A 16306-nucleotide genomic window follows, 5' to 3' on the forward strand; every position below is an offset into this window, starting at 1 on the left:
TCATTTCCTTCGTCTAATATTCGCGTTGGTTCCAGACGCGTTATTGTGCTAGTTTAGAAAAATCAAACCGTAAAATTGAGGAATTCAAACGAAGAAGGAAAACAAATATATCTACATTGCTCAGTCAATTTGATTTTATAACATGGAATTTGGGCGAAAAATTGGAGATGCTCGAATCAAAAACAAGGCTTCGAAATCTATTGATTGAAAGATCAGCCGGATTTTGAGTGAAATCTCTCTTTCTAGATTCAATTGACCACACATATATATGTGAATGGTAAAATTTTTTATAAACTATGCGTTGTCAACACTTTGAACAAGTCATGCACGTACTTTCTTTTTTTTTTCTTTCAAAATTTGAACCATATCGAACGATGTTGAGGTTAAACTTACAGTAGGAAAAAAATTGACTCTGATGTACCTAATTTTCGACTTCATTTTGTGACGCATATCCTGTGTAGACGGTCGCGTTTCTTGAAGTTTGATTTACAACCCACAGACACGAAGTCATTCATCTTCTCCAGGCGAATGAAAAAAGAATAAACGCGAGTAAGTTTTAATGGCAATATATAGATATTTAGATGAAATGATACGAATGCAGGCAGTATTTCGCATGTAAGATCGGTGAATTATGACCGTCGGGTTGTAATATGATAAAGAATGATTTTCGAAAGAAAAAAAGGAAAAGAAAAAGAAAATGGAAGAAATTATGAAAGACAGAAAAAGATGAGATACAAAAAAAGCGTCTAGTACAAATTGTCGGTGTCAGGTGTCATACTCGCGCTCTTGTTTCTTCTAAGTTCTATGTCTGAATATTTTTGCCACCAATTTTTCACAGCATGTGATAAAGAGGTCGCAGCGTCCTTCCAGAGTTCGCTGTTCGCTAAAAACTTTGTACTATAGATTAAAGGATTACTTAACTGATCTTAATTTGTCCAATTCTAACAGTCGAAACAATTTTCATCGATAAGATAGAACGGAGCAATAATAGTAAATACCTGCCTGAAACACTTGGTGCAATATTGAAAAGTGGCGAGATTCAGGGACGAAGTAAAACCAAAAGTATATCCCGTCAGGCCTTGGATGTAGGAATATTCAGCTTCGGGGGAAAGTCAAGCTCTTTACGGTTGTAGTAAATTTAAAAATGATGACAGGAATGGGTTTGCAAAGCTCCCTGGCATTCGTTGTCGTCGTCGTCGTCGTCGTCGTCGTCGTCGTCATGTGGCGGACGTGAAGTACGGACGCGGTGCTATTTTCAAGTTACTAAAAATATCGGAGACACTCTGCCCCCTGCAGTGTATACGCGAGTGTATTTTTCTTCTTATTCTTATTCTTATATTCTTATTTCTCATCTCAACCTTTCTCTATATTTTCAATTTTTTCTGTCATCTTTCTCACGACGTACGAGTATATATACCATATATATATATATATATATATATATATATATACCGTATTATTCATTTATCTTTCCTCGAAAAAAAAAAAAACCCGCTGCGATGACCAGATAACAGAAAAGTGGAATATTATGTAAATCGTGTACGTCGTGATCATTAATAGTATCGAAATCTTTTTTCTTCTTCTTTCCCGTAACATATCGCAGGGATGATATATTCGATGCTGCGAACAGTTTTGTGATCTCAAAAAAAAAAAACAGGGAGCTTCGTCATATTTTATCACATGTTAGGGACTATACGTACATATCCGGAAAAGAAAAAAAAAAAAAAAAAACAGTTTCTAGACAGAACAATTTTTCTGTCTGCGAGGTACTTCGCCTGCGACACCCAACGACGTGCCTACATTGATGATTTGTCTATCTCGAAACATGCGTTGTACGTACTTCTTTCATCATTCTATACACTGACTCACTGAACATCAAGCGGTCACCACACAATTTAAAATTTTTGTAAACTGTTGAAACAAAGTTAATTCGGATAAATAGGAAATAATTCCTGTTCCATTTAATAACATCGCAACTTGTACAATATCGAAGCTTAATGAAGTAACTTTGATCAGCAATCCCTCCGCCCCAATATAACGCCATCAGCCGTTAGTAGTTTAACGTTCTTTTTAACAGCTTCTTCCTTGGTGTAAGCTTATAATAACCTCTACCGAATAAATTCGGCGGGAGCACCTCGGGTCGTAAAAATGATCGTAAAATTTGTGGGAAGGTAAATTTTATGCACTTCTTTAACGTGTACATCGGTTCTCAGTCTCGAATATATGGGTTGTTTTTCATCGGGCACGTCTCAACCAATCTCCTTGTAGGATCCAATAACATCTTTGCCAAAACAATCACCAAAAACTTCGCCCCCGATCTTTGTGGGTCATTATATAATATATTGTACGACCTTAGTTTGTGGGGTTGTTTCCTGGAGGCTGCAGGTGGCTGGTGGCTTACCACAATATCTATCAGTACCTACCAACGTTTTGTCGACGATTCACGCCCTTTCAGACCGTCCGAATCATTCTTTATCATCACTGAACCCTTCGTGTATTGGCACACTTTCTACCTGATTGTTTAAACTTATTGCAGGTGACACAGTGGGTTCCCTATTTCCTTAAAAGTACTCTATTTTCTTTTTTTCTTCGTCTATAAGTTTCTCTGAAACCGAAGGTTTTCCCAAAGTGTAACCTAAAACAGTAAAGTCAATTTTCCTCTAAAACTTATCTGTTTTTACCGATTAGTTACTTTGTTTTTCATAAACTAAAATGGAATGATAAAATTAATTTGATTCTCGACAACAGTGTTTGTACTTCCAACTACATAGAGGTAAAAACAGAAATACATTGATCTGAAAATACTCTTATATTTCACAAAACCATCATTTTTATATGATTCAATCGAGTGTTATTATCTATGGAATACGTACGCTCATCCAAAATTATTTTGTTACTACATTCGGTTGAAAATATGAACATCGTTCTGGAGCATCAAATCGATTTTTTTTGAGTCCATTTTAGTTTTTAAAAATGAAACGGTTAAAAATATCGACAATTTAATATTATCCAAAAATCTTTGCACATACAAGGGTTTGTTTTCTCTGTAATATGAACTTATTGTTGATGTGCAATCGAAAAAAATTCAAAATCTAATTTTGCTCTATTTGGTTTCGACTATGAAAAAATTTTTGAGCTCTAATACCCCCTTATTTTCGCAAAGCTTTCTCTTATTTCCCTTAACATTAAGTACGTGGCTTGATCACTGTAGGTAAATCCTATTATTTTAATACAGTGAGAATGTAGATCGCAGGGTAAGGCGTCACGGTTTGAGAAAGATTAAACGAGCCTCCGTGCGACTGATATACCTGCAGCTAACCTAAACTTTGAGAATTTTCAAAAAGAGAGAAAGTTAGAGATTGAAAGGAAATTTTCGTCGTTCGTCACCTCCTGCGAGGAGATAATATTATTATTCCCTCCGTATTATCGGCTTCGACAAGTTTCATTCAAAAGTTTCCTTGCTTTCAAGATTGTACCGTTTTATCTCTCTTCTTTAGCTCTTACAGGCGCATTCAAAGTATATACCAAAGATGAGGAGGACGATGATCTTGGCGATGCGAACGCGCATCGAAAGTACAACCCTTTAATAACGATTGAACGATGATTATGAAGTTAGAGTGCTCGGGCCAATTTATGGGCTGGAAATAGTTTGGGTAATTGCTGTGATAATTCAACCCCCAAGCTTGTACACAAGAGTTGGACAGAGATGCGCGGTATTATTATATATATATATATATATATATATATATATATATATATATATTTCATATTATACCAGAATGCATCTATAGAATTGTGACGCAAAGTACAGGTGATCTCTTCACAACAAGTGGGTTTGCTCGTAAATCATATTTCAAACGCGAGTTTGCAGAGATTTCATTTCGCGGTTGAAAATTGATGCTAGCAAAATGGTTATTACATTTGTCACCATACGACCGCTATCCATCTTCTACGCCCTGCGTAATATTCAATGAAACGTTCAGCCGCACGGTGAACTAACTCTGCAAGCTGTCCAGCTGCTTTGCATGGGAGCTGTCTGACTTATATTCTACGAACTCATCTATTCCAACAACCGGGTTAATGTAGGTACCTAGACCTACACATGCTACGCCACACAGCTGCGAAGAAGAAGGAGAAAGAAGAAGAAGAAGACCAAGACGTTCGCATTATGCAACAATGTTCCTTGGCATCGTTCCCTCGCAACTTTGAAGTACCTATATATGTATATGATGTATAATTATGTACACGTATGACGTTATGCGAGTTTGTTATGACGTCGATACCTTTTTGGATGATGGTCTTCCGTTGGATCGGTGATCTTTCGGTCTTTATTCTAATTCGTTCGTTTGCCCCGTTTCATCAGATTTCAAACAGTGGTCATCGTATTATCATCGACTTTTGTGTGAATGGATTTCGCGAGAATCGTGTCGGCCAAATTCTAGCTACAACAAACAAACAAACAAACAAACAAGAATCGTTCTACGGTTCGTGGTGTCTGATAAACCTGTGCCAAGAAAGAGCCAAGGGCTCTTCTTCTCAAGGGGAAGAAATCGGACGGACAAGTGCGCGTCTCTTGTCTCGGAAATTCCTGCAGCAGCTGCTGTTGCTATAATGTCACAGAGCTAAGACGGAACGACAAGGTGCTGCTGCTGCTGCTGCTGCTGCTGTTACTGCTACTGCATCTAGTTACCCTCATTCTATTTCAGATTCGAGCTGACCGTGACACTAGACGTGTTAATCGATCTAACCGTTTATCCGTTCCTCCATTGCTAATTGTTTGGTTTTTTGGTGCGTCTTCATTGGATTTCAAATGATACACACAAGTTTATTCCTTACATAAATATCGTTTGGTTCTTTCGAAACTTCATCATCGCTTCACTGCTTTATTATACTTACTGTCAGAAAGTACGAAATGTTTCAGAGTTTAGAAATGCGTATAAATCGGATAATTACGAGGTGAAAAATTATCTTTGGTACCACCTACGTGTTTTGCCACAATGTTGGAACCTCCACGAAAGTCAAACAACGTATCAAACACAATTAATTTGGTGAAGCTGGGTCTTTTTCAACTCTGGCAATCATCGTGGCGACATTAGGTACCTACCAGCTCTCAGGGTTATTAAATATCATCCCGTTAAATTGGTATTATTACGCTACTAGGCGGCAGAAAGCTGCTTACGGTTCTAAATATAATACAGAACTGGAATAGCTGCAGTATAAGTTGGTAGACTCAACATCGACTTACCACACCGCGTCTGTTTCATTCGCCTAGCAAGAAGACCTGTCGTATTATAAAGACCACTTGACTCCCAGATCTTCTCCACTTACCCCTTCTTATGTGCTCTTTTTCATTCACTTCGACGACGTTGTGCGATATGCATACACATTTTTTCCGTCTTTCACACCGCTTTTATCTACCCTCTTTTCGCCTGTTCTCTTCTCTTCTCTTCTCTTCTCTCAATTTTCAAACTGAACACTCTTGTCTCACGATCTCTAAACGTGAACTCGCAATCAGTCGTTCTTTTTCCTCTTGAGGGTGGGGATCGAGAAAAGGGCTGCTGCTGCTGCTGCTTGCCACATCGCTTCTTCTCCTCTCATGAATATAACTATATTTTTGCCCGATTGGTCGATCTTTGCGCAGCGGGGGCTCTCTGGGTTACTTTAGAAGGGGAGGTTGTTAACTCTGCTCCGACGTAAGTGTGCCAACAAATAACACCCTTAAGGCTTATGTCTTCGTTGGTATATAACGACGGTTATGTTCCATGAAATACCTTTCGCCAAAGTTACGCTTATACGACATCCTCGGTTATGTACCGAAAATTAATTCAAGATATACGGAATATGTCTGCGTTAATATATGTGGATTCGAGTGGATATCGATTTCATGATATTGGATGCTTTAAATAACAATCTTATGAGCACGTTATACCGTGTCCGTGCTTTTCTTTCAAAGTTTTGGAAATCTGATGAAATCCGTATTTCGTTGAAATTTTCTAAGTGTGAAGTATCTTTAAACTTGTAGGTATATATACCTGTCGTCAGAAGGCTGGATACGAGAATTCAATTTACGAATCTTTTTCGAATTTCAGAAAATTCGACCGTCATAGAACGGGGAAAGAAAACGATCGGTTCTCTATATTCGTAATCAACTAATTAACGATTCAAAAACTAAAAGTAGAAAAATAGAAATGGCCTCTTCGTAACACTTGGAACGTAAGTAAAGATATTGCCAATTTCTGGAGCGTGGGTGGAGTAATATAACATGTAAGACGGCTGCTAGAATTATACCGTGTAAAATGAAGCTCAGCAGCGGTTTCGCTGCCAGATATAAAAGTCGTTTAACAAACGTTCTGGGAATGATTAAGAGCGCCTTCTCGAATAATTTATACACTGCACACTGGCTGAAATATATACGGTGCGTATTTGAATGACAAACCGTTCTAGTTAAACGTCCGGTAACTAGATTCACCCTAGCCCCGTTTTCTCGTAACGCGCGGGCTGCTGCGGTAACTATTCTTGACTCCGTGTTTAGGATCTTTTAATAGTTAACCCAGATACGAGAAAGCCCGATCTAATTATTACATCCGGAAACATCTGGCCGCTCTCAAGTCGCGGCAGCAGTAGCCGAGCAGTTGTGACTCAGTTTCTCACAATCAGTCGCAATCGCATGATGCACTTTCCTCGTCCTGCGTCCTGCAGATGCATTGCAATTTATTGCAGCCACTAGAGACGAGTTAAGAATCTACATCTGTTCATCCTTACGGTCAACCGAAATCAAACACAGAACAAAACTCTCTTCCTCTATTTCTCTCCTTGGATCTACGTGCGCAACTGCGATCTGGACAATGTCCAAATCGATGTACCGCCATTGATCAATGGATTCGATAATTGTACCGAACAGCTAAGGTGGAACGATATCTTTGAAGAGAATGCGCTTCTTCCAATATCAAGGATTTTTCTGCAATTCTGTTTTGAATTTTTCTTTATCAATTTGAAATTTCCTCTACGGAAAGAATTTATGATCTACGTACTCAAGTTACATTAGCCAGGCGTCGTATATTGAAGTTTCACAACTATCGCGTTACCGAGTACTTGCAGTTTACTACCTACGTGTGAAGCAGATGGCGAAAACTGCAGAAACAACTTTCATACACTTTCTCAGACGATCATCTAGTCTGCGACCACTGCGATCCAATTTTCCGTTCAACAAACCGTCTGTAAGTCTGGTCGGATAAAGGTGTTCAAGTTCATACTCTCTGTGGCAAAGTTCTTTGAAGGATCAAAAGTTCACGAGGATTGTAAAAGCACGAACAACCGTACAGCACAATCGCAATCCAGTACGAGGAAAGAGAAAAATCGCACCAGCTGGTATAATCGTTGAAAAAGTATAATAAAAATGAGAAAACCGTGATGGTTATGGATTGCGATTTAGACTTTGTTTCATATTTTGTTTCACCTTCTCCATTTATTCTTTGATCGTAACTAGTTCTTTGGAATTGTACTCTCCGGCGTGGTATTAAATTAAAACAGGTGACTGTGTATATTCGGCTAAATCTACATTTTATATTCGCAAAAGCTAGATTTTATTCAATTACAATGCGACGAGTACCGACTCTGTACACTGAAACTTTTTTCATAACCTGCAGATAATATCGTCGTACGCGTGTGACGCGGGTGTGGATACTCATGGATAGATACCTACCTAGTCTTGTTTGCAGAACATCACAGTACAAGTATTTTCATCTATTTGTCTCTCTGGATACTTTTACTGGATATATTGTGATAATCTTCTACGACATTGACGTTAAAAAGTTACGGTGCATAGGTATAAGCATGTCTCGTTAAATTTTGAATAAATTAAACGCGATAGTGGAAATTCCGCTTTGTCTACACCGCCAAGATTGATTGTCATTGTGTTTCGTACGTTTGTTCGTTCGCGTACTGTTTGTTGGCGGCACGGCGGGGCGAGTATGTTTCATCGTCCTATAATAAAATGGGTTGATGAAGGCTGATGTTGGATGCTGCGACGGTTTTTGACGTATGTGTACACGGTTGTATCCATGCTAAGTTGGAATGCGGTTATGCATCTCGCGAGAGACAAGAACCAGGAAACTAGAGTCTCCACTTGAAAGAGGCGACGGACACGGAATTAATTACGAAGCTCGTACGTCAACTCGTACGTAGAGAAAAGCTCCCGTCAACCGTAAAGACCCGTCGAGTTCATTCGAAATTCCTATACAGCACGAACGGCCAGCACTCCTCGGATCTATGATAACTTATTATTATTATTATTATTATTATTATTATTTTATTCACCTACGTAATATCATCTACATGCACTTCGTTGTTCCTGCCGACCTATCCAACTTTCCTCTCGCTTTACGGCTTCAACGTTGTGTCCTTTACCCCATTTTATTCACCCTGCACCCTGCGTTCGCGGGTCAGCGCACGCGATTTATGCAGGAATTTCGGGGTGGCCATACACCTGGAAAACCTGGATATGTGAGGGAAATTATTTCCCCAAAAAATTTTTGGCCATCTCAAATTTTGAACACTATGTACACGATTTCACTTTCGGGATTATTCAGAGGACGTAATAAACTTATTTTTTAACCTGTTTTAATTTCTCGGCACCGATGCAACCGTCTTTTTGTTATCTTCATATTTTTTTTTTTTTTTTTTTTTTTTTTTTTTATTCACAACTGATTTTCAACATTTTTACTAATCCAGCTAAACCATTTCGTTTCGAAACACTTATCTCGAGAGCGATTCGGCGTTCGGTTAGACCTCATCACTGCAAATATTATCGATGGTTTCATACGGCAGGTATGGTGAATCCACGTTGATTCGCTCAGACTTGAAGGCTGTATCAATCTTGTCGCGTGTTAGATTCTCGTCTTGTTCTCCGGCAAACAGGCGCAACTAGTTTTGCCCATCCATTTACTTGCATGACAGCGAGACATTGAGGATGATGACTACAGCATTACAACCTGACTCTCATACCCGCCGACCATCGTAGAATTATAAGATGCACAGGGAAAGGGCTGGGCGGTAATAACTGTTGAACGTTTCATCAACGTCGGCAGCGGTCCTCCGACGTCTATATTCAGACAAAGCAGAACGTTGCGCGTAACGAACATCGTACAAAATTTATCGCAAATTCGCGACAGCTTGGTATTTTCCATGGAGTGTACATACAGGGGAAAAAGTAAATATTTCACATACACAGTACCTATATATATATATATATATATATATACATATATACGTAGGTACATATGTAGAATGTGGGAAGGAGGGCGACGGAGAGTGTCACACGAAACGTTTAACATTTTGCCCAAAGGGAAAAGGGAGAAGGGAGAAGGGATTACCCTTTGGTGAAGATATCCGTCCCTCTTTCCCTTTTTCCCCTCCCTACGTAGGTAGTAGGTAGGCAGAGTGTTTTCGTTACTCGAAATTTGTAATTTAAATTCCAACTCGTCATTGTCTCGCGATGCGCTCGGATGATCCTTTCCAATTTATTCTCTGACTTTTGGAGAAGTCTTTGTTTCGAAACTCTTTCCTGATCGATGTTGGTACAGCTTCGTCCAATCGAGGGGTTAATCACTCTCGAAGCAAGGAGCAAGGTTTTTTCTGTTTATATACACGGATTAAACAAAGAGTCCCGTAATTACTTGTAATCGTTAACCAAGTCGTGCGGAAAACGAGCACGGAACTTGATCCAGCTTGGGCAACGACATTCCACCCACACTTCTGCGTACCTAACTACCTTCGTTGTTGTTATATACAGAGAGAAAAAGTATCGAGACTGACATCAAATCGCGCGTCTTCTCAGAAAACCATTGAATACGAGAACCCCAGGTAATTAGGCGTCCTCCTCTCTACACAGAATACCACGTGTATGTGAAATCCATTAATTATCTCTCCACCCCTAATCACATCTAGCACGAATTACTTAGGTTCCAGCCTATACTTATTCTCCTGCTTGAGATAGAGAATAAGAAGAAGAATATTCTTGGTAAATTACTTGTCCTGATCAGCTGGCTACTGTTTCTATTTTTTTTTTACTCTTACCTGCCTTACAGCAACGTACCTACGTGGAGGATCGATTTCGACAGGTTATCTATTACCTTATAACTTCGCAATAGATTTTTTTTCAACCCAATTCTCTTTCGAGATAGGAATGTCGAAGATGTCAAAGCATCCCGAGTCTGTTTTTAATAGATATTGCCTTTCTGTCAGTTTTTTTTTTTTTTTTTTTTTTTTTTTTTTCTCTCTCTCTCCACCTCTCAGTTTTTCATCAATTTTTTTCTTCTATCGCGGACAAAAATCAAATCCTAGATAAGAAACACAGCGTCGAGAAAGCTGTCGCGGTTTTTTAACCGACGAACATCCTTGCGAGACCTAAAAATAAACTGTATAGCTAGTCTCGATGTGATTCTTGTTCGACGTGTCGTTGATTTAAGAATATTGTCAAAATTCCACCAGCCACAATACCTACCGTGTATTTCGTATTGCATATTCGACACCATTTTATTTTATCTACCATGTGTACAAAGAAAGTCGACCTCGGCAATAAATTAGCCCTTTCGACGGGCGACGACGACGTATATATCTATTGACGTGACGGTACCGCGTATAATCTTGGCCTTTCGGGGGGTGAATTCAACGATACATTTATGGCAGCACGTTATGGTGAAAAGAGTTTTCAGTTCCACAGGTTGTTCCTCTTTCCCGTATATTTCCTGCAGCAGCACCAGCTACAGTATCGTCCACCTCATATACAACTCTAATCTTTGTTACCCGAGGCTTTTTAGCCAGCATGAAAGCCCGAGGTCATGAGGGATTACACACGGAGTATGGAATAGAGAGAAGATCTCTGTCCTCTGTCGTAGAATATATGCGTCGCAGATAGCGCGGTTGCGCTATTCCGCTGTTCAGTTCGGTGAAAAGAAGAGGCAGTGAGGAGGAAGAGAGGAGGTAGAATGAAGGGAGAAAAGAGGGAGAGAGGAATATACACGACCAGGGCCTGCGGACCCTCGTATTTCAAATTCGGGAGCCAATAAAACACTCGAGCAACTATCATTATTCTCGATTTCAAGCCTTCGGCCTTCCCCCGATCTCGGGGCGACCCCAGCCACCCCGTAACGCCGATATCTTCTGTGCCCCCAGTGGCCCCGACGTCCACGTCTCGACGAGCCCCAGGAAACGCGAAACCCGGAACATATTTATCAATAATTCAGAAGACAATAGGGACTCACGAACAGTGTGTGCAATGCAGACGGGCGGCCTGTGACCGCGTATATCTCGGCATCACCTTCCTATCGGCTACATCCACTTCGGATGCCCCCCACCGGAAGTCCGATAGCCAACGTTGGTCGACCGACGGCTCATGAGAATCTATAGTCCGTGCGAAAATCTACCCTGAAATCTCTCCGCAGACTCGATGTGGTTGGGGTAGGTTTACACCTACAACCTTTCGAGCAGTTCTTTCTCTTTCTCCTCTTCGTGCTGTGCTGTGTCAAACTTACGACCCGATATCGTACGGCGAAAAGCATCCTAAGAAAAACGATTCCGTTGTTAGGTATCTTTTTTATGCGGAATCGATGGGTAAATATTTCTTACGGTTGTTTATAGCACGTCAAACATGTTTGAGAAACTCGTTTCGCAACAGACCAGGAGAGAAGGTGAAACACTGTGTTTTGTATTCGAGTCAACATACTATTTCAAATCGTTGTTCAGCGTTGATTTCGGCTTTTTGGAACAGTTTTTTAATCACGTTTTAGACTTAGTACTGCGATTTCGTGTTTATACGTGTATTTTTTTTTACTGTGATTTAATTGACTAATTAATTATTACACGTGTGGTATAGCTGTGGGATTGAAATTTTTTTTTCTAAACTTCTTCAAACAGTTCGTAAAGACGAATCTCGCATAAATATCTATATCTATATATCTATATATATATATATATATATATAAATGCCTAAGATGGGCGTCGTGGAAAAGTTTGACTCGAGATTTTACATTTATATTATTTTGAACCGTCATATGCGTGACAAATTGCTTCTGGAAAGCAGCAGGTACTAGGTATACATACAACGAAAATCTCACCTCGGAGAGATAACAAGATATGGAAAAAAAAAAGAAGAGAAGAATTGTTTCAAGTCTAAACTCGTGCTGGGGAAAAAGGTTCGAAACATCGTTTTGAGGGAAGGAGAAACTTTGTTTTTTGCGGAGATTTTCTTTAGATATGTGTATGTTTATACGTGTACAATCTGAGATATTTTTCTTTACACCTTGTTAGGAACATTTTGTGTCCCGAGAACCTCCGACGAGTTTCTGTATTCTGGCCCCCCGTGCCTAAAGAGAATTTTACATCCTGTACGATATTCGCGCGATCGAGAAGCGTTCGCTGATATGATCAAAAGAATGTTGAACTTTTTCATCCTTATTTAACTTTTCTAACAAAATTTCGGTGCTCGAAATTTTATGACTTGGGAGAAATTCTTCGGTCACAAGTTTCGCGTCCTGAGAAACTGAATTTGTTCTTTTTTTTTTGTCTTCTCTTGTTGCTCTTGCTTTTTATCGGCTTAAACGAGACAATTTTAAGTTGACGACATTTTGGCTGCTCGGATGATTTCATTTAACGATATAATTCACGATATTGTGACTGAAAAATAAGCCATTATGTCAAAGCCTGTCGAATCGCGTTATACGTAAGGCGTTGTACTTTTATACCTACTTAGTGTCAGAATTTATATGACCAAGGAGAAAAAAAGAAGAAGAAGAAGAAGAGCACCAGCTGCTGATAAGATTTATTCCATAAGCCTGACATTTTTCGGTCGGTCGATCAAACGTCTAAAAGTCGGGGCTTTCAGTTTTTTCTCCTTCATCGGATCGGGTTATCTCGTTACTCATGACGTTCTCCCAATTTTTGATCTAAGTCGATTAATGACTATCCGGAGTCTTTTCACCCATGATGATATAAGTATCATAGAAAAAATTCGACGCTACGCATTCTTCGTGGCAGGTTCTACGCTATTGAATGTTGAATGCCGAGTGCAGAAGCAAACGTTGAATCAAAATCAAAATCAAAATGTGAGGGGGGGAGGAGGGGGGGGGGATTATAGATCTGTGAATTTGAGGGTGGTGAAAAATTTGTTTTCTCCAATTTCCTGCAATGAATTACATGCGATTTCAATTTTTTCCAACTTTCGACCATGCTGTAAGGTATCTATAAGCCATTCTGACGTGCCAGACGCTCTCATACCTACTACCTATAAAAGTTGCATCACCTACAGTGTTTGCCTTGGCCAGCTAAAGTCGAGGATGAGAAGGCGGCGAACGAAACGACGGGAAGCGAAGCGGGTGGCGTCGGATGGTTGATAATACAGCAAAGATATCAGGAACACAATGCAATCCCAAGGTGCGGCGGAGGAGGAAAGAAGGGAAGGAGAAGGAGAAGGAGAAGGAGAAGAGAAGCGGGTCGAATCTTGGCTCGGCCTCACGTTCGCTGCAAAACACGAGCCTTTCAAAAAGTTTTATCGAGGATGCTACCAACGGGGGTGAACCACCATCACCATCACCATCACCATCACCATCACTACCTAGATATCCTGACGTACGTCTGCAGGGTATCCTCTTCGCTAAAGCGAACCTTTTGTGCCTGATCAACCATTGTCGTGTTGCACGGATAGTACTCGAGGCTGTTGGTTGGTCACTTTTTAGCCTTCTTTCTCTGATCCCCCGGCAGAATGTGCCGTGCAGTATCACCGAATACACTTCATACCGATGCCCACCATCCGCCGGTGGGTCAGAATCCCGCAATTCGATTTTTATACTTGGAAACGATGCCAAGGAATCTCTTCGCTTCGTACGTAACGCGGTTTTGAAGTCCGTACCTTTTTTTTTTTTTTTTTTTTTCTACATTTTTTATTATCCCCGGTCACGTGACCGTCGTGAGAATTTTTCACTCGTCAATTCAGTTTTAAAAACATTAAGCAGGTCTCGTCTAGGTTTTATCCCGATCTTACACATGCCGATCATCCATGATTTTCTCTCTGCGATCGTCATGATTCGGCTTGAATTTATCGGTGTAATAATTCGATTCGAAAATATTTCATGCACCGAATCATTTGGATCATTACATGCCTCGTATTGCATAATTTCATACGGCGAAAGCTAAAAGTTTTGAAAAATATTTTTGGAATTTTTGGTGTGAAATTTGATATTGGCAGCATGTATATAGAAAATTAAATATATATATATATATATATATATATATATATATATACACACGTTATCTGGGTGAACTGAGCGAGAGAGAGAGAAAGAAGGAGATATTCGGTGTCGTCCGGTTTAACCGACTATAAATCTACGTCGAACGAAACAAACGACCAGCCAAGGGAACAAACTCGAAAGATAAACAGGTAAACCGCACGAACGAGACGCGGGAAAATTGTCGACATTTTATATCTACTAGACCTGCCGCCTGTAAGGCGCTCTCGTTTCTATGGTATACATGTATAACGTACAACGGATTTGCACCGAGAAAAGCTGTGAACCGTGTAAGATCACCGCGTATCGATAGCCAGCCATAGATCTCTTGGGAATAAAGATTTCTTGGGATTTTTTTGTTGCAGAAATTCAAAAGACACAAGCTATCGGGAAACCCTTGAGAGACCCGAAGTACGTTGATATTTATCGAGAAAAACCGATAAGAGTAGCGGTCAAGGTCCTGGTGCCTGTTCGTGAGCATCCAAAGGTAAGAATATTCTATTAATTCTCTATCAAATCCCTGATCACATACTTTTCCAACTCTCGGAATATCCTTTTTTTCCAATTTTCAACATTCGAGGTACGCGTGAATTGACGATTTTATTCAACAAGTCGACTAATCCTGATGTACTTAAACTTTATCTATGTAGGCATGTGAAATGTATAGATATATATTATTATGTATCGTAGACAAGGATGAAAATCGCGCATCTTCGGAAATGGCGACTAAATTATCACCGAAAACGAGGGGCTCGCTCGCGATTCGCACTCGCGCTTATGAGAATATTTCTTTTTATCTTGATTTTTCTTCTCATCTTTATCTCTGCAGGATTATTTCCGACTCGGTGTTATTATTCCGCGTTGAAATTAAGGATTAACTCGTCTCGAAGAGTTCGTTAAACCTCTCGTCGGTAACGAGATTGGCTGAGAAGGAAATATTACTCCAGGGTTTTGTATACTCGTAAGAAAATTGCGACTTTATGCACAGGCAATAAGAAGTTACGCTGAAAAAGTCTTGAATATCACAGTATACTTTTATTGTTATCATTATCATTATTATTATTATTGTTATTAGCGTAATATCCTTCCACGTCGTCGGATGGAATGAAAAAAAATTGTTCGTTGAATTGAAGCTTGAAATTTTCTTGCCTTCTTTTCTTGTCTCGATTCCGAATGATATACCAAATCATTGAGCAACGATGAAACTTCGTTAAAAATATTATTTCATACGAAGCACGAGCTGAAATCGCGATAAAAAAAATGCCTTTCCAAACCGCAAAGGTGGAATGATTGCAATTGATTTATCGATCGATCTTTTCATATGAATTATTCCTTTTCGTATACGTAAATTACTGTATTGATCGATTCCCCCTCCCCCCGGATTTCCCGCGGCTGTTTTCTTCTTCTCCCCTTCTTCTGCCTTTGATCGCTCCAAGCCGTTACTGTGCCTCTCGCATGACTGAATCGCTCGCCTCGCTCTTGCCGAGCTTTTAGACGTTAACAATATCGGACGGTATACAATTGTGTATATATGTATATACATATATCTGATTTGACCGATCGACACACGTGTGGAATTGTTGTCTATTGTTGCCCCATAACTTCCTGGATACGTGTTTAAAGATTCTTCGCGAAGTTTCACTCTCTTCACGCACGAGCGTTTGCAGTTTTATTTTTTTTCTGTCGTAATTACGAGCCTCTTTATGTATGGAAATGTTATCAAATTTGAGAGAACGTTTTACTTTGCGAAAATATGGAATAATCTTTGATGAATAGATTTTGAAAAACTACGTTATCATAACACTATTATAATCCGTGTTTGATTAATTTTTTAAAAGTAAATAATCTACGTGTTACGGCTATCCAAAAGTTATCATTCGTTATTCTGCTCGTTACGTGCAATGCAGAGTTTGTTCATTTATTTTTTTCTCTTTTGTATGGAAAAGTTGATTCGTCCTTTTGGTTTCCATATCTGGTGTGCAACCTGTTATAGTCGAGAATTATTATTAAGTAAATACCAACGTGTA

The 16306-nt window shown here is 39.6% G+C and overlaps 1 protein-coding gene across 8 annotated transcripts in view; it reads left to right on the forward strand.

Annotated features, from left to right (window-relative positions):
- The window catches only part of LOC124407745 (KH domain-containing, RNA-binding, signal transduction-associated protein 2-like), a 64514-nt gene that overhangs the window by 23506 nt on the left and 24702 nt on the right, over positions 1-16306 (forward strand). For all 8 annotated transcript variants that reach the window (XR_006929351.1, XR_006929352.1, XM_046884213.1 and 5 more), the window contains exon 2: positions 14645-14766. Coding sequence is in view for 6 of the 8 variants with exons in the window: in XM_046884213.1 (XP_046740169.1) it covers positions 14645-14766 (122 nt within the window). In the remaining 2 variants the exon portion in view is untranslated. The remainder of the gene's footprint in view (positions 1-14644; positions 14767-16306) is intronic.

The sequence above is a fragment of the Diprion similis genome, chromosome 6, assembly GCF_021155765.1.
Source record: "Diprion similis isolate iyDipSimi1 chromosome 6, iyDipSimi1.1, whole genome shotgun sequence".
NCBI lineage: Eukaryota > Metazoa > Arthropoda > Insecta > Hymenoptera > Diprionidae > Diprion > Diprion similis.